This window comes from Canis aureus, chromosome 33, assembly GCF_053574225.1.
Source record: "Canis aureus isolate CA01 chromosome 33, VMU_Caureus_v.1.0, whole genome shotgun sequence".
NCBI lineage: Eukaryota > Metazoa > Chordata > Mammalia > Carnivora > Canidae > Canis > Canis aureus.
In genome coordinates this window covers 14246651-14267280 of record NC_135643.1, presented here as the reverse complement: position 1 = coordinate 14267280, position 20630 = coordinate 14246651, and the positions used below count along the sequence as shown (strand labels likewise).

The 20630-nt window shown below is 32.9% G+C and overlaps 1 protein-coding gene across 6 annotated transcripts in view; it reads right to left on the bottom strand.

Annotated features, from left to right (window-relative positions):
* The window catches only part of CCSER1 (coiled-coil serine rich protein 1), a 1371014-nt gene that overhangs the window by 721133 nt on the left and 629251 nt on the right, over window positions 1–20630 (bottom strand). For 5 of the 6 annotated variants that reach the window (XM_077882877.1, XM_077882876.1, XM_077882880.1 and 2 more), the window contains one exon: window positions 18426–18509. In XM_077882877.1, the coding sequence (XP_077739003.1) occupies window positions 18426–18509 (84 nt within the window). Of the gene's footprint in view, window positions 1–18425; window positions 18510–20630 lie in introns of those variants that run through there. The other variant, XM_077882881.1, reaches the window with a different exon arrangement.

The window sequence follows — 20630 nt, the reverse complement described above, 5'->3', positions numbered from 1 at the left end:
GTCAGAAATATTTTCTTCTTTAGGCACTGATTTTTTAGGTTTGTTCCCACACCTCCCCCAACCACATTTCTGACTTCTGGTCTTAGGAAGGAGTTAACTAAGTCACAAACATATAATAAAGGTTATTTTTGAGAAGGCATATGTTATTAGCTACAGAGGTTTTTAGACACTGATCTTATCTTCCAAAGTGAAGGAAACGCATCATTTAGTGACAACTAACTCTAGCAGCTGATCTGTCTCTGGAATACAGTTAAAATGCTCAAAATGGATAAAGCAGAGACATGGTGTTTTTGTGCTGTATGGAATCAGGTAATCCAATTTACATACCAATTACATGGGGGCATGGGTATTATTTGTCAGTTTTGCCTTTTTAAGGTTTTTTGGTTTCTTTGTTTATTGACCCAGATACCATTCCATCAAATGAAAAAAAGAATTTACTCTCTGATAAGAAATGCTACAACTGCCATGGAAATTCAGTGTCTTGTGGACAGGGTTGTAACAATTAAAAAAAAAAAAAGAAAGAAAATTGTGAGTGGCTTTATAGCTTTCATGGATGAAGATGACCCTTTCTGCAATATAATGGCACTTTGTTGATCTGCTTTAAGTTGTACATATAGGCACTGTAGTTAGTGAAGATATAAAATATATGAACTATGAAACATTTTGAATAATGACATTTTTAAAAAATATTGACATTTTAAATTATTACTTTTAATACTCATAAACCTTACACCTGAGTTAGCTGAAATTCATAGCTGCCTACTTCAGTTCATCAGATTCCTAGTGGGAAGATATAATCACAAAGCTAGAAAAATGTGAAACACTCCAGGCTAGACATGTTAGGCTAATCATAATGTAGAAAAGTTCTTCAAAGATTTGAGCACACAGCATTTTATAAACAGTACTGCTACCAATTAATTTCTCTAAAATGAAGATTACAGATTTCCCATGGTGAAATTAATGTTACAGAGTCAATCTCTTTTGTAATAGAAAATGGTTATTTTGTTTCTTAATTCTAAATTAAGATACAGCCTTTTTCCTCATTCTTCTCCACCCACATGAATTTTTAATATTAGATGTTTGTGGAACCGATTTAACCTCTTTCTTTCCAATAAAATCAAGGATTATCTCCTCTACTAAATAAGTGATGCTCATTGTAATAGCAGATTTAATAAAATAATAAATCTCAAGATACTAAAGCAGCAGAAATCAAAAGGATACTTAACAGAATAGGTCATATTTTATATGTATTATATAACAGTATGTAACTATATTACACAACATATAGTATTGCTATACTTTTACAATTTGTTATATTGTATTATATCATTAATTTATTATACTTAATTTCAATTCAAGCCACTAACTCAAAGACCACAGTATTGACTAATGACTTTAAATTTTAAGTAATCATATAATAAAGTTTACAGTGTTCTGTTCTAAAAATGAAAATATTCCATGAGACCTCATTAACTATAAAATTACTCATATTGTTTTTATAATGTATTAGCTGACTATTTTCCTATGTAGATATGAATACCCTATATAACATTACTGTGTTGAAATTTAGAAATCCTTAGACAAATTAGATTGTCTGCCAGGAATTCTAGGAGTAGGTCAGAGAGGGCCATGAAGGGAATAGAGAAGCCAAATAGCAGGGTTTTTTAGTTGAAGAGGCCCAGTGGAATGTCTGTTTACCTGAATTACAAACAACTTTTCTGCAGTTTCTGGCATTTGACTAATAAATCTCCATCAGGATGACAGACTCAAAGGTTAGCTTGTTCTAAATTTCTGTTCTGTGTGCTTACTGATCATGTTTCTGTTCATCAGGCAGATAAGGAAATGAGGGGCAATGGGTGAGGATGGATGAAATTTTGTCAACTGTATGTTGACCTTCTACTCATGGTACCATGCAATTTCCACATATAACAATATCAGAAATCTCACATCAGGTCAGAACAGATGTCTAACCATCTCCAAACTGTCAGAAACATGATCAAAATATGAATGTTTCTCCTGAATTTTGAAATATCCTTAAGTCATGTAAGAGTGCACCAGTTTTAAAAAGCAAATCTCTGTTATTGCATTCTAGGCTTAATTCAGTAAAGTGAAGTTGTGAGAAAATTAGGAAACATGCACCATTATGTCCCATACCTTGTGTTGCCTGTAATAAGGCAAACATTTCACAATGGCATATGATTCTCTAGACTCCAGCAAAATTCTCCCAGATGTTCTGCATACAATTAAAACAATCTAGTATAATCTATTTCAACTTGGCAAAATTAAAATAATATTCTCGTTGGATATGTCTCTCTGGGAAAATCCAGTTTTCCTAAGCTGTCATCTTTGATGAGCGTTCCAGGCGTGCTGACAAAGCATTAGATGTTATCAATGATGTATGGAGAAAGAAAAGAAAATCTCTTGCAACTAGATTTAAATAAAATATGCTCAGGGGACAAATCTCATGTATCAACACAAGGATTCTAAGCATATCACTGAGCCGGAATTACAGTCTTGCAGGTGGTCTCATGACTCCAAGGTAATAAATACTTCATACCATAAAAGAGGCCTTAAATGTGAAGTGGCAAATATGTCTAATGTCATTGCATTTAGAAGTTCAAATATAGGGGGATCCTGGGTGGCTCGGTGGTTGAGTGCCTGCTTTTGGCCCAGGGCGTGATCCCGAGGTCCCGGGATCGATCAAGTCCCGCTTCAGGTTCCCTGCATGGAGCCTGCTTCTCCCTCTTCCTGTGTCTCTGCCTCTCTCTCTCTCTCTCTCTCTCTCTCTCTCCCTCATGAATAAATAAATAAAATCTTAAAAAAAAGTTCAAATATATAAAGCTGTAATTGTTTGCATTAGTTTGGAAAAAAGTAAAATTAAAATACTAAGAAAATAAGTTGGTAGGTACAAATGGAAACAATAGTTTAAAATAAATATCAGAAGCAGTTGGAAAAAATGACATACGTTTAATATATACATTTAGCTTTTAATTTGCATTGAAGGTAAACAATCCACTGATACTTTTGGAAAGGAGTTAATTTTTTTCCTGTGCACTGTGTTTAGCCTAGGAACATAACAGTAAAATAAAGATTATTCTGAAACTATTAATTCAAGTAGCATCTAACATCAACATGGTGTTTAGTAGTAATATTTCATTAAGCTTAGTGAGAACTAACATACTTTGAGAACCCTACATAAAATTCTAAGGACTTAACCATCTTATCATTATCAAGAAATAAATCATTCACTTTAGAGTTTACTCTGGTCATTAATATTCACCTTGTACATATCAGGAAGGGAAATAGGCATGTGACTTCCATGAGGGCCGACTGACATGGAACCTATAGAGAACCTCCACTAAATTGTGAAAATACACAAAAATTCATTTAGAGTTGCATATGTAGCTTATTGAAAGGTTTATTTCAACTGAGGAATTAGGAATGTATTTTGTCTGCTTAGAATAATATATTCATTTATTCATTTAAAATATTTGAGCACTTATAGCTCATTTACACTATTTTATGCCCTGGCTTTTAATACTGGGTACTGGGTGAAATGTCTTTATAGGGATACACAAATCCCTTATCATCTTTTCTTACTGGCAAGATAAAAGTCCCAGGGAATAGGCATAATGAGCGGGTTATTAGTAGTCTCCATACCTTCAAAGACTACTTTACATTATCCTTGTGTTAAAAAGAAGGGAACTGGGCAGCCCAGGTGGCTCAGCAGTTTAGCGCCGCCTTCAGCCCAGGGTGTGATCCTGGAGACCCGGGATCGAGTCTCACGTCAGGCTCCCTGCGTGGAGCCTGCTTCTCCCTCTGCCTGTGTCTCTGCCTCTCTCTCTCTCTCTGTGTCTCTCATGAATGAATAAATAAATAAAATCTTAAAAAAAAAAAAGAAAGAGGAACTAAATAAACCCTTAGGTTATTGGGACAGGCATGCTGACAAAGCATTAAATATTATCAATGATGTATGGAGAAAGAAAAGAAAATCTCTTGCAACTAGATTTAAATAAAATATTTAATTGGGGTAAATTAAATATTATTGGGAAAGCACCAAATAAATAATTTTTGTCTTTAAAGCTACAGTAAGTATATAATGTCTTCCTGTTTCCACAGTGATGTAGTATGGATAGGATACAATATACTTCATTTTATAAGCATGGACCTTCCCATTTATACAAAGAAAATCTCTTATTTACAGAAAATAAATTTAGTATATTATTTATGGAAGAAGACTATAAATAAGTTGAAATTTCATTGTTCCATAATATTTTGCTCAACTACACAGCATTTGGTTCTCAAAGGACAAATCTGTAAAGTGTTGGGAAAGACTGGCCTTATTAGAGTCCTTTGAGGTAAATTTTTAGTAGGTAAATGTTTGAGTAAAATCAAAATAGGAAATTTTTTTGCAGATTCTGGAACTGACAAAAGGAATAATGTTTATTTGCCTAATGACAAATATGACATGTTTCCAGAAAGTAATTTTGTTCCTTATAGATCTCTAAAATAGTCCCCTTTGGTAGCCATATTAGTATATGCACTAAGAGAATAATCAGTGGAAAAAAAAAAAAAAAGGAATTTGCCTCAAAGCAATTAACATATTTAGGTGATATTCTTTTCTAAGAATCAAATTATTACACATGAGTAAACACTGAAGCTTAATTTCTTAAAAATATATTTTGCCCATTTACTATGGCTCATAAAAAAAACTATCACAGTGTTTATTATCAAATGTGTATCTATATCTACTTACTATAGCTTTAGCTGAATACATGCAACTAAAATGAAGAGCATTCAACTTATTTGTACATGTTTGCAGTAGGGACAGAAAAGTTAACAAATAAAGTTATTAAAATTTTTGTTTCAAGAAGAGGATTCATTTAACATGCTTATTTTAATATATAATTGAAGAATATTACTAGTAAACAATATTTAGTTAAATATATATTAACTATTTATATATAAACAATAAAATATTACTTATATTTATATAAATACTTTGTATAAGTAGAATGTATTTAGACCACAGAATTAGAAAAAATGTTATATAGTTATCTAGTTAAACAGAAATACCTAATGCTTGTTGTAAAAGGAAGTCTTATGATACTATACATAGAAAATCCTGAAGTCTCTACCGAAATATCCACTAGAATAAAGAAATTCACTTAGGTTGCAGATACAAAATTAATATAGAAAAATCTGTTGCATTTCTGTATGCTAATAATGGAGTAGCAGAGAGAAATTAAGAAAACAATTTCATTTACAATTACCCCAAAAGAATAGAATATTTAAGAATATATTTAATGAAGGAGGTGAATGATCTGTACTCTGAAAACTATAAAACACTGATGAAAGAAATTAAAGATGACACAAATGGAAAGATATTCCACACTCATAGATTGGAAGAACACTGTTAAAATGTCCATGCTACCCATAGCAATCTACAGAGTCAATGTAATCCCTATCAAACTACTAATAGCATTTTTTCACAGCACTAGAATAAAACTAAAATTTGAGGAGAACCACAAAAGACCTCGAATAGCCAAAGCAATCCTGAGAAAGAACAACAAAATGGAGGTATGATAATTCCAGATTTCAAGATACATTATAAAACTGTAGTAATCAAAACACTATGGCACTAGAACAAAAAAGACACATAGGTCAATGGAACAGAAAAGAGAGCCCAGAGATAAACCCACAATTATATGAACAATTAATCTATGAGAAAGGAGGAAAGAATTTACAATTGGGAAAAGACATTCTCTTCAATAAATGGTGCTGGAAAAATTGAATAGCAACATGTAAAAGAATAAAACTAGACCACTTTCAAACACCATGCACAAAAATAAGCTCGCCACGAATTAGAGACCTAAATGTGAGACCTGAAACCATAAAAATCCTAGAAAAGAACACAGGCAGCAATTTCTCTGACATCAGCTGTAGGAACATTTATCTAGAGATGTCTTTTAAGGCAAGGGAAACAAAAGCAAAAATAAACTTGTAGTTAACATAGCACACTGTAGACAGAAGTTGAATCCCTATGTTGTACAACTGAAACTAATACACATTGTATGTCAACTATATTAAATTATTTTTAAGTAAAATTAAAAAAAAATTTAAAAAAGGAGGTCTTGCCCTTTACTGCAATGATGTAACTTTTGGGAATTTACTTTGAGAAAATAATTAAATATATAAAATGTGTTTGACATATAATTAAGAAAAAATCAGAGTGTAAAATACACAGTCATTATCATTTCAATTATATAAAAAAATTAGAGAAACACACGAATATATCCAAAAGAATTAAGTTGAGGTAGTGGAATAATACATAACACAGTTTTTTCCTCTTCTGCTACTATATAACATTTATTTAAAAAAAGATTTCAAAAATCTGGTCTAAAATAAAGTTTACCTAGTATTTAGTCAAGATCATAATTTTATGTAAAAAGTACCTCTATTACATATGCAAATAGTAAGACTTCTTTTAGAAGCAGAATCTGCTGTGATATAATGGCAGTTGAGTTCCTAAAGTTTCAAGGATGAACTGAGGTGTTATTCATTCAACTTTAAGTTCAATTACATCAGATGGATGACATTAAACTTGCCATGTATCTGCCTTTTGCAATGTACTAGAGACAACTCAAATTATGGAGCCAATCTTGAGCAGTATAACAGGCATAGTGTCATCTTTCAAGCAGCTTGACTAGTTTTGCTAAAACAAATATGCCTATTGTGACAAAGTTTGTGGTAGGAAAAAAATACATAGACTCTCATCCTTGGAAATTTTGTAATGATGCAGTTTCTTTAAATGATGGATTGCATCTAACAAGATAGGCTATGCAGTTCAAGACCTCAAGTGTACAAAGTGACAACTATGAAGAGTGGTGATTTTAATTGAAAAAGTCAGATTAGCTAGAAAGTAACAATCAATAAACAAATATATTTTTGGTTCATCCTATCTGACCTCTACTCTTCCAAAATTTGGCTTCTCTTTCCACGTCCAGCTTGAAGAAGTCAATCTTAAGCAAAGGCAGAACCCTAAAGGCATCCCTAAGTCTCTCTTCTGCTGCTCATTAGGTGACAAGAAAGTTCCCTGTTTGCAATTCACTGAGAATGACAACAAAACCCACATAGTTCACAGAGTAGTCAGGAATTTACAAATGGAATACATGATGAAAAAGTGAATAAAAACTAAAATAAAGAACAATGAGAGGAGGAGCTTGTGTGGTTAATACATCAATGATGTTGAAGTTAGATGTGTTTTGCACTGCTGCATTATTAAAATTCACATCACTTTAATAGTTATTTAGCGTTGGTTGCTACCAGACCAGTTTGCTCGCAGATCAAGGACAATTGACAAAACTTATGCAATTGGAAGAAAAGAAGGCTGGGGTGGTATAGCGACCTCAAACCCTGGGAGCCTTTAAACGCTGAATTAAGTTACTCTTGGCCAACTGCTGAATAAACAAAGAGCTGCAGAGTACACTGGGAACTGAGAATCTAAAAATGACTATTGTGTTTGGGAATTCTAAGAATTTTAAGGGGTTCCCACCCCCAAAACAAACCAGTTTCTTGAACTTCAATAGCTCAGAAAACCCTATAACCCCTGGCTTGGCATGGTCTCTATATTTTTTGCTCCTCTCAGCCTGACATTCCATTCCACCAGTGTGTGCATGCTATAGTGGGAAACCATTTGACTTAAGGAACATTTATAGTGGAGTACTTTTTGCATCTTCATAGGAAACGTATTCAAATTTAATTCACATATGCATAGATTTATTAAATGACATCTTGTAGTTCTGTAACTTTGATCAATTTATTCAACATCAGGACAAGCAGATTCCACACTGAGTGAGGAGCCCCACAAATGGCTTGGTCCCATAACCCCATTACCATTACCTAAGCCAAAAATCAAGCTCTACTATCTGAACTACCCAGGTGTCTCTAGAATATTTTAGATTATAATTTTCACTTTGTCCTTTCTTTACGCTTCTATAATTTATTTCAGTTTTTAGTCTTCAGATACTTCAATAGTTCTATTTTCCTCTGCTGTTTTATCTTCATTGTTTGCTGTGGCATCTTGTATTTCAAGTTCCTGTTTCATGTTTCTACCACTAGCTTATTTGGTCTTTAGAGCTCCCTTCATTAAACTATACAAAACCAACACCACTCCTTCCCTCTTTTATTTCAACCTTTTATCTCCCAAATTAAATAATTTAAATAATGTGACATTATTTTGCTTTATCCTCTAAAGGTTTCCTTAACAAATGTTGTAGCAGGAACTAAGATATCAATTTCATTCATTTCTTTGAACACTCACTGAATGCCCACTTGGCTGAATGCTGAGCACAGAAGGATGACAAGGGCCCATCTTTTTTTTTTTTTTTTTTTTTAATTTTATTTATTCATGAGAAATGCAGAGAGATAGGGAGGCAGGGACATAAGCAGAGGGAGGAGAAGCAGGCTACATGCAGGGAGCCTGATGTGGACCTCAATCCCAGGACCCTGGAATTATGCCCTGAGCCCAAGGCAGACGCTCAACCACTGGGCCACCCAGGCGTCCCAAGGGCCCATCATTAAGGTATTCATCAATGAGATGAGAAAAGACATCAAATCAAGGTAAAGCCACATTTGAATGTGATAGGGAAACACACAGGAAGTATATGCAAGCCCAAGCTTCCTATTGGAACGATGCTTGTTTAAATTTTGAATTGATGGGGTTCAAGTCAGGCTGACCCAGAATGTGCCACTTTGGCATATGGGTTGTTTGAGGTGAAGGAAATCATGACCTAGCAGTCATGAAGAGCTTTTTAATCTCTTAACTATCTGAAAGAATTTAGATAGAGAGCCTCTACCAGGAAGAGAGCCAGTACCAAAGATAATTATAGCTTATCTCTATATATAATTTATATAGATAACGAAAAACTCTTCCACATGACATAGCAAATATCTGTTTACCAAACATGTGCTCTTACATAGCTGTGAATGGTCTTCCAACCCCTTGAAGCCCCAGGCCCTATTGCCTTTTCATTAGATCATTATGGCATATAAGCCTCTACTGCTGGCCTTTGAGCCTCTACTGCCAATGTAAGGATCCTGAATACAGGAAATTAAATTTGCTTCTTATTAATCTGTCTTATATCAACTTAATTATTAGGCCAGCCACAGAAACTAGAAGAAGGGAAATGTTTCTCTCTCCTATAGAATCCTCCTTTGTATTCCTTACAGAAATTAAAATAGTCCTAGTTATAGCTCAAATTGCTGGGAATTGAGATGGTGCTAAATTATTAAAAAAACATTTCTAGCCCAGTCTTCATGTTTTATTCATTAAATGAGTAAAATAATTGTCAGAGGATATCAGATAGTTACTGATGTTTGGATTAGTGGGTTTCCTCACTTTTGAGGATTCCCTCAGTCTGTATTTGATGGACTTTGATAGATTCATTGGCAATATGAAATACACATGTGAATATGTAGACACTGTATTCACATGCATAAGGTAGACAGATATACCTAAGATCATTAAAAAACATGTCTTCTTAGCATTTAGGTTAAATACTTAGAAATTTCTCTTAATCTCTTTATCACTCTGATAATGCTATGTCATGATATTACAAGTGGTTTTTAAAAACTGGCTTCTATAGTGTCCTCATTCGGCTCCACGAAGTATCTGTGAAAAAGGACATGCTAACAGAAACGACATTAAATATGCCTGTGATGTGTCTAGTGCGCTGAGGAAAGCCTCTGCACTCATTTCTAAGGCAGTAAGGAGTTGCTTCAGGTGATTGCTCTAATAGAAGTTTTCCTGTTTTATATCATACAACTGGCTGCCCTGACTACCCAAGCCTTGCTGGTAAGCAGGCTCATCAATCAATAAACAAGAGTTATTGTTTTTATTATACTATTTATCTATAGCAAAGGAGAATTGTAGTATCTTATTATGTAAAACTAACCTCACTGCTTTGTAATTAATAAATTTTGATGTATTGGGGAAAATATATGTTCGTGTAGTCATATACATATACAGTAGGCTTTGTTGTAAATCTTAACTCTATTACTTATTATGCAGACTTTTTTCTAAAGATTTTATTTATTTATTCATGAGATACATAGGGATAGGCAGAGGAAGAAGCAGGCTCCATGCAGGGAGCCCGATGTGGGACTCAATCCCGGGTCTCCAGGATCACACCCTGGGCTGAAGGCGGAGCTAAACCACTGAGCCACCAGGGCTGCCCTTATTATGCAGACTTGAACAAATCAGTTAATCCCTCTGAATATCTGCTTGATTATAGATGAACCAGAAGTAATAGTACATACTTCTCGATTATAAAAAGTCAAGCAATAATAAACCAAAAGCATTCACCAGAGCATTTGCCAAAGAATTAAAGTTCAGTAAATAATGGCTGCTATTAAAATGAACTGTTTATTCCTGTCTCCTCACTTGAATGTTGGCTCCTAACAGACACTATTCCACTCCATCTTGTTAACCCTTGCTGCGAAGTTCCTAGCTAAGCCTGGCTTTCAAGTGTTTAATCTGTTGTTAAGTAGAACATTATAATGTTTTATATTTATACACCGATCTACACACATATACATAAACGTGCATGTAAATATACATACAACATATATATTCTTTTGCATATTCACTCCCCCAGTAATTCAAGAACATGATTTGTATCCCCCCACCCTTCTAAATTCTAAGTCGTTTCCCTAATTCTGAGTCTTGCCAAAGACTCAGACTTTATGTCTTGTTGACCACTTAAATAGTTTTATTTGGCATGTTACTCTATGCACTGAAATCATGATTTATATGATAAAAGAAATAATGCAGAGAAAACCCACTCTATTATAGGACATACCTTTATACCTTATAAATGAAAAATACACAAAATATCCAACTTTTATATATGAATTAATTTCTGCCACATGCCTAATTTGGCCACAGTATGGCTGCATGCTGCTTTTATTTTTTTATTTTTATTTTTTAAAGATATTATTTATTCATGAGAGACACAAAGAGAGAGGCAGAGACATAGGCAGAGGAGAAGCAGGCTCCATGCAGGGAGCCCGATGTGGGACTTGATCCTGGGACTCCAGGATCATGCCCTGAGCCAAAGGGAGATGCTTAACCACCGAGTAACCCAGGCATCCCTGCATGCTGCTTTTAAAATATATTTATGTCTTAAAGGTAAAACAACTTCATACTAGCATTTAAATTATACCACAATTATTTCCCTATATCAGTGCCATACCTCAATATGACAACACTTCATGATAAAGACTTAAATAGGTACTATTGCCAAGGCAAGTGCAATAGAATATTAGATTGTATCTTTTTGTCAGCTCTTCATCAGGGTACTGGAGTGTGTGAGGAACTGGGGCTAATCCCCATTATGTATCATAGGATATTGCCTCATTCACACTGTACATCCATCTCACTGACCTGAGGAGGAATGTAATTACTGCTGTGATAAGCCTTGTCTGGATATGAACAATTAATTCACCTGGGGGGGAAAAAAAAAGGAAAGTAGCCTGACACTTTAATAATGTTTAAGTATACCTAATCTATTTCTTTTCTGTTCCTAATGTTTCCTAAATATGAAAAAGAAAGAGGATTTGAAAGTACTTACAGCTGTCTGTTCTTATGTAAATCATCCATGGGCCTGTAATATTCTATCTTAAAATGACTGGTATGAAATAATACCCTTAGTTATAATAGAATGTAGAGCAAGTGGGGAATTACTTTTAAGATGGATTCAGGATACGATTTTCATGCAAAAAGAATGTTTCTCTTATCAAGTAGGAATTATTCTGTTATTAAAGCTTCAAGGACATACAATTTTATTCAATTTGAATTCTGAATATGTTTTAAACCAAATCAAAATTATTCTCTTCAGATTCTTGATAAAGTGCTATTTAGCCATATGTATTTCTTAGACTTTTATTTTTAGCTCCCCCTTTATTATGCATAGTAACCTGATTATACATAATGCTTTACTTTTAGTTCTTCAATTGCCTTCAATTTTTCAAAATTCATCAGTTCTACAGGTGCCTTTCATTCAGCTCCATACTTCGCTATTCAAATATTAACAAATGAGCTGAGAGCTTGGTTTACATTTAAATAAAGTAAATGGGATTTTACGAGGCTGGAGAAAAATGATTGTTTATATGTTTACTTGCATTCAAGTAGGGATTTTCAATATTTGCTTTCAGTGAAAAAGGTTTAATAATACACAAACATATATATATATATATATATATACATGAACTTCTCTCATGTGATCTGGTTTTCAAGTTAGTCTTAAATTGTAGGAGAAAGAAATGTTCAAAACTCAGTTATGTACCTACCATAATGGATACCCAGAACAGAGATCATTTTTAAAATCCTATTTCTTAAAGAAAAGCTTACTTTAAATAATCATGACATAAAATGAAATTTAATGATGGCCAGGAAAGAAACACAGCTAGTTAAAAGGTTATCATACTCATCTTTGCAAATGTGATCATGTCAAAAAGTAGTAAGTTTTAATAAACATAATATTTATTTATTAAGATTCTGCAAAAGGTATACTTTAGGCAACTATTAAATCATGCCTTGATGCAACTTTTTGGTTAGTACATTAGTTTTAAGACATTGCAATGAAACATACAATTTAAAATTAAGAAGTTCAGAATTGGCTATTAAAATTCACTAAAATATTTAATGTATGAATTCAGATTTATTTCCCCCTAAAATATATATCTTGCTGTTCTTTTTGTTTACATCTTAAATAAAAATATTCCAAATGATTACATCAAATGACAGAATTGAAGTAACTCGAGATTCATTCTTGCATCTTTATAATAACTGCTTTCATTTATTATTTTGAATTTATTGAATGTTAATATGTCGTACTACAGAGGTTGGAAACACAAATCTAATTTAAAGCTTACTAGATGATTCTGAACATTCTCTATACAGAGTTCTCAACTGGAATTTCTCCCAATTAATCTTCACTTAAAAATACAATGTTTATTTTATTTATTTTCTTAAAATCTTATTTATTTACTCATGAGAGACACACAGAGACAGAGACATAGGCAGAGGGCGAAGCAGGCTCCCTCTGGGGAGCCTAACATGGATCTCAATCCCAGGACCCTGGGATCACAACCTGAGCCAAAGGCAGACAGACACTTAACACCACTGATCCACCCAGGTGCCCCCCAAATACAATGTTTATTAAGAGAGGAGTAATAACATGCTAGCTGAAATTTTAAGGTATGTAAAATGTAAACATTATAACCTGAAGTTACTAAATTAGGATTCAGATCCGCAAGAAAACAAAAAAAACGGCATGTCTTTCAGGGAGGAGTTTTATAACTGACATTTTTAGAATTGTTGGCCTCTGGTAAATGCAGATGGCTTTTAGTCAGTTTTCTTACCCGTTTAAATGCTTCACCGTCAATGCATCCCCTTACTCTTTAACTTAGAAACATGTGATGACTTTATGTCAGAATGAAGTGAAAACTATTTGTTACACCTATTAATGTTACGTAGTAAACAAGATTATGAAGGTAAACATAGGAAGTATTTTTATTTGGCTTTACCTTTGTTTTAATGAAGGATGTTTTAAGTATATTTTCACACAATTTGTATGCTTTTTGGCTGAAATCTTATTTTGGGGTTATTCATTTAAACTGACCTTTTAAATAGAAACATGTTTTTAAATAAGTATACTGTAAAAAGTGGTATCTGATGCTTTTTACTCAGATCAGCTACAAAATGAACAAAAGTTTCAAAGGGAAGAGTAAAATGGTACAAATTATAAACATTTAGAATCATAAATTACTGAGAATTCACCTTTTTTAGTGTGGCTATCCACACACATTCATTTTTGATAAAGTAGTAGGCATTTAAATTACTGGTAAAACATAATAGTAAACACATAGCATAGTGTACTAATCCTAATTAATGCAATTAAATTTTCCTATTGACAGTCGTAGGTCCAACAAAAGTTATTTTTACTTTTAAGTTACTTAGCTTCAACTTCTTCAAAATATTTTGAATCAATCCATCAATAAACACCAAACCCACTTTCTTCAATTTCTGAAGTCATATAGGGCACACTTTTCATCTATACTGTGAAACCATTTATAAAATTTCTGAAGTCATTTACAAGATTAAAAATAATTTACAAGAAAATATCTGTACACCCCTCACATACCCCGCCAAAACACAAGGCTACATACTTCACCACCAATGTTTATGATAAATCTCTCAGATTTATTTTAGGAACAAGGCGGCAATATTTACCATGTCCCTCAGTTTTATACTAGCAATAAAATCACATTGCAATCTTCAACACGACCTTCACTTAACAGCCAGAGAAAGAATCAAACTTTCTCATAAGTGGGAAAAAATACTTCTCTGCTTTATGTCACGAATAGTCAAAGTTAAACAAAGTTAAAAATAATTTATTTTCAGTAACTTTTATATTGATTCTGATAGAGTATTCTTACTTTAAGCCATTATGTTTAGATTTTTGGTCTAAATCTATACCAATGCATTAAAATCCTGAAGCAAGTTCATAAAATCCCTAAATCTCAGTGCTGGTGGGAGAGTTCTACTTCTAATATTCAAAAAGTTTAAATAAAAAAACAAAAAACAAAAAACAAAAAGTTAAAATATATTCTACACAATAAGTGCAAACTTATATTTAAATATATATCCAAATATTAAATTATTAAGAAGAAAAGATTTCCTATCATTTCTGACTCTGAAAGTTGGCTCTTTTTCATGCTTTCAGCTAATATCCTTATTAACAAGATGTTGAATAATTCTCAGTGAAGTACAGGTCACTGTTTTTCATCTCATTTCCTACTCAGAACCAGTAACTCCTAGCAGTCTTTAGCATTAATCTTGTCCAGGTTTTTGGTTTGATTTTTATTCTCAGATATGATTTTTTGTCAATTAGAATCTTACAGAGAATTAGGATATACGAAAACAGTAAAATTATAACCATTATCATTAAGTGGTTGTATTGAAGGAGTAGAATTCCATAAGACCTCTGATACCCTTACTTCCCTTACAGACTAAAGGATTACGTCCCCCCAAATCACATTAAAGTCCTAACCCCCACTGATGTGATGGTATTTGGGGGTGGGGATTTGGAAAGGTGATTACAATTAGATCAGGTCTTAAAGATAGGGCCGTATGGTGGGATTAGTGCCCTTATAAGAAGGGTAAAAGACAAGAGCACCCCCCTTCCACCATGGGGGTTAGGTCTTCAACATATTAACTTTTGGGAGGACACAATTCAATCCGTAGCAGTATCCTTCATATTTCAAGGTACATGGTGTTCTGTATGGGAGCTCTAGCAGCCTAAAATACCATGCAAAGATTTATTTATGTAATAGCCAAAGAAGCAGCTCATCCCTCTATAGCACTTTTCTTTTACTTCATTCATTTCTTTTACTTCATTCATTTGCTTCATTCATTTACTTCTTTTTACTTCATTCACTAGGTACCAAGAGATAGTCATCCTAGAACTTACAGTTTTATTGGGGACTATACTCTAATAACCCTAAAGCAATGGTTCTCAAATGGGGGAAATTTTGCCCCTGCAGACATTTGGCAATGTGTGGAAGGTACTACTGGATAGAGGATAGAGGGCAGGATACTGCTAAACATCTGACAAAGCATAGAACTTCCGAAAATAATCTGGTACCAAATGTCAATAGAGCTGCTGTTGGAAAACCCTGCTCTAAAAATAACCCAAGACTTGCAATTAAAAACCTCTCTTTCAAAAAAAAAAAAAAAAAAATTAAAAAAAAAAAAAACCTCTCTTTCGCCCCAACACCATGCTGCCCCAACTACCTTTTCTTTTTCCAATTAACTTCTTAATACTCCTGAAACTGTCAAAGTGAGGCTGAATAAGTAACCAATCATACAAAAAAATAAGTTTATTAAGTTAGATATAAATCCTTTCTTGATATAATTACGTCTAAATTTGATTTATAAGGTACATAGAATTCTTATAATAGCAGTGGTCAAGAAATGAAAAACCCATGATAAACAACAGAGAACTAAGCTAGCTCCAACATATACATCTATTATAACCTATTATAATAGGAAACAACAGCTAAACTGGTTTCTAAAATGTTTCAAAATTTTCAAATTTAGGTATATAATGTATAAAGATGAAGTTTAATATCCACCTTGTCAAAATGTCACAAGTTATTTGTTATCAGAATCAAAAGTCCTAAGACTTAATTTTTAATCGATTCCAAGTAGGTTACGTTGTTTTTATGGGGTTGTATCCCTCCTCTATGTTGCAAATCCAGTTTTAATGATGCCTTTTCTTTTTTGTATGCCTCTTCTTCCTTAAATCCCCAAATTACTTACACACTTTCTTCTTTAGCTTTGGTCCTCTTTAATAAGACCAACTTTGTTTTCAAAAGTTAACATTTTCCTGTTTAAATATCAAAAATGATTATGCAAACTAGATAGCACAAAAATGGAAATAATACCTTGATTGTTACCCAGGAAATTTTAGGGGCTAATAGTCATTTTGAGTCATTCAAGTTATACAGAAAAATAAAAACAAAACAAAACAAACTCTTGAATATCATTTTACTAAGTCAACAAGACTATTTTTTTTGGAGGAAGGGGTAGTAAAATGCTTTAAGTATAACTATGTAATATTGGCTTTTGAAGTAATCATTTTCTTTCTCATTTCATTTAAGAGATGAAGGTCTGATGTCTATATGCTGCTATGTTTTAGATCTGATCACAATTAATGTTGAGGGGGGAATATGAATACTTCTGAGTTAATCCTCCAAAAATATGCATTCTCTGAAAAGTGTGGTAGATTTTCTGTTGTGTTAAAACGGATGATTCTATGCAACTTTTAATATCTACATGATTTTTATTCAACTCAGTGATTTTTTTATCTGCCACATTAACAAAGCTTGATCACATAACATAGTTTTATTAAATATAGAAATGTTTTCCTAGTATAATAAAGAAAATTTATAATAAATCAATTACTTCTTTACATAAAGTTATTCCCAGTAATGTAAATCATGTTCCTTTTGTCTATAGCACTATTACTTGCTTAACCACTGGTTTATATGTTTCCTAAAGCACCAATAATATGCTCATGAAGCCAATAATTAGAATCAACTCAATCATAACACAGTCTTCATAAAGTTCAAGTTTCATTAAAAACATTGTCTACTGCCAATAATCAATAAAATATGTTCTAAATTTGTCTGCTATCTCACTAATATGTTAAGAACTCTCAGGAGCTTGATGGTCTATAAAATCTGTTTTGTCATTTAATTGTATCAAATAATTATGTAATATATCATTGTTAATATAGTCAACTCTGACATCATAAAGAACATTATTAACTAGAATTTGTTTTTTTATCTTAATAATGAGTCAGGTTCTCTTATTCTGTAATTTTTTTTCATTTTATAGGTATTGTTAGGAACTCTCAAATTAAAATTCCTTTCATTCCTCTTTTTCATTTTTATTTTACATATCATTTTTTATTAAACTCAGTAAATTTTATGGTAAACTATTGTTGATATACATATATAAGTTGAAAACACATACTTAGAAAAGTAATGCACACTGCTATTCTTGTTACCTACCAAAATGTTTTAAGATTATAAGTTTAACTTAATACTTTTTTATAACATCACATTTTAAAACACCCTGAAAACATTAACATTTAATAGTTTGTATAATTTTTATATAATATGGATATTATATAAATAAATCTCATTAAATTAATATATTTTGGTAGCTTTGTGAAAAAAGTAAAATCTTTTTTTTTAAGATTTTTGACGACTTCATAATACAAGATTGTATCTCTAGGTAGGGCAGTCTGAGGTTAAATTACACTTTACAAAATAAAATATGGCCTTATCTTTACAATTCTTTTTAAAGACTTTTTTTTTTATTTATTCATGAGAGAGAGAGAGAGAAGCAGAGACACAGGGGGAGAAGTAGGCTCCATACAAGGAGCCCAACGTGGGACTTGATCCTGGGTCTCCAGGTTCAGGCCCTGGACCGAAGGCGGTGCTGAGCTGCTGAGCCACCCGGGCTGCCCTACAATTTTTTTAATTAATTAATTTATTGTATTTATTTATTTTTGCCCTACAATTTTTGATAGATACAACTAGAACATGTAACCTTGGTTTAATAATCTGTTTCTACAATTATACAAAGTTCAATATAGATTATAGACCATTTTATTTTTCAGATTTTCAAATCATCATTACTATAGGACTATAAAATTAATAATGAATCCAATTGAAGCACTATCAATTTATAAATAATATTACATTCAACAAAGAAGTTGTTGGAGGGTTTATAGCAAATAACCTTGCAAGGAAAGTATACTTGTGGGCCAAGTGTTTTTATCACTTACCAGCTCTTCCTGAAGTTGGGAAATGAGTTCATCCCGTTCTTTCAGCTGCAGCTTCAGCAGTGAGCATTCATCTTTCATTATATCCTATAAAAACATCAAAGAGACAGCATAATAGGCTTAGTCCTTTCACTTTGCTCCAGATAAGGAAAGTCAGCTTCTCACAGTGGGAGATAATTGCACAGGATTAATGAAACTGAAATTTTCTCTTCAGTGTGATATTTTTCATAATATATTCTAAGTTTCACAATAAACAAGCTAATGTATCCAAAGATGTTATTTTATATAATATACACATATATATTTTTATTTTAATATTTTTTAAATTAAATTCAATTTGCGGACATATAGTATAACACCCAGTGCTCATCATATCATGTGCCCTCCTTAATGCCCATATGTTTTTTTAATCAATCATTTTCTTTTGATATGTTTGTCCATTTTGTTGTCCACAACAGAACTAGTGAATTATCCTAAATTCTTTCCTCCTGTTCTTGTGCATACATAGTGAGTAGACAAATGGCTAAGTTTAAAAGAGATAATTTTACCTACCATTTGTTCCCTTGCTATAATTAAATATTAATTCCCAAACCAATTACCATGATACAGTCTTTGTCTTTAATTATGTCTCTTTAATACTTGTTCCTTTCACTATAGCTTTATCTTTGGCCATTTAATCTTCTCAGCAAGTACACTCAGCCACAGCCTCTGTGTACACAATTCATGCATGTCTAGGGCCTATATTACTGTATGCTGGTAACTCTCAGGTACAAATCCTTAATCTAGACTCATCTGTATTCCAAGCTTCAACTCATAAATAAAGCTACTTATTAAGTATATACTCACATTGTCCTATTTACACTCCAGGGCAACCTTCATCTCATTCATTTCCCTCTACCTGAAAAATTCACTTCTACTTCTCACATCTTCCTATTTCCTAAAATAAGTAGGAAGTCATCCTGTACTCTCAGGTTTTTTAATTCACTCTGAATCAAATCTGATACCAAACTCTCTCATTTCTATTTCCTTGATATTTCTTGGACTCCTTCTCTCCATCCTCATTAACTTAACTCTAAGTATTCATTGCTTCTTTCCTGGCTTAATGCAGTTAAGTTTCTAAACTAGTTTTCTCTCTGTCATATTCCCTATCTGCCAGAGGTATGTTCCTATTAGGAATAAATTACATCTCTTCTTATTTAACAGCTAATCACCTCTTTCAGGAAAATACAGATGGCAATACTCTTCAGCATAGAATATAGCCCCTTTCATTATCTGCTACATATTTCATTTTCAACTTTTTTACAACCTTTGCTCATTCCTATAAAACTGAAACACAAGATGTTTTATGTATCCTTGCTTTACACATATACAGGCCTGGATTATGGTCTTCTACCCACAGTGCCCTTGTTGGCTGAGTAAGATATCCCTGAGAGTAAGGGCATGTTCCATAGCACCTAAATCGTACATCGTTTGATGCAGTATTAATATTTCAAGTGTTTGTTGTTGTTTGTTCTCCAGCCTCAGTGGACATCTTTTTTACCCCCTCCACTTCAGCAGATAGGCTATGTTATTAGCATCAAACACTGTAACTGATGTGCAGGAGCTCAAACCCACAAGATTACCAGGTAAGCAATATAATCATTAGGATTATGATGATTAGGATTATGATGATCCAGAATCACGCCTTGGATGGCTCAGCAGTTGAGCTTCTGCCTTTAGCCCAAGGCGTGATCCTGGAGTCCTGGGATCGAGTCCCACATCGGGCTCCCTGCATGGAGCCTGCTTCTTCCTCTGCCTGTGTCTCTTGCCTCTCTTTCTATGTCTCTCATGAATAAATAAATAAAATCTTAAAAAAATTGTCAATTAATTCAAAATGGAAGATTCATCATATTATGACTAATAGGAACTATTAAAAACATTTGGTTTGCCAAAAAATATGCCCACTTCATACATTTCTCTGATTTTGTTCCTGAGGATCTTTTTCAAGAAGTTCATAATCTCATAGTTTTAAATTGGATAGGTAATAATATATCATTTGCATTTACTTATAAACTAACCCATTAAATATTTATCATATGTTATCAGAAGCCAATTTTTTATAAAAGCCTCTATGAATGACTATGCAAATGAATTTTAGTTATCTAGAGTTTCATTTTTAGTTGTTATATATACATGTGTCGATATTCAGAGAAATATTTGTCTAACACA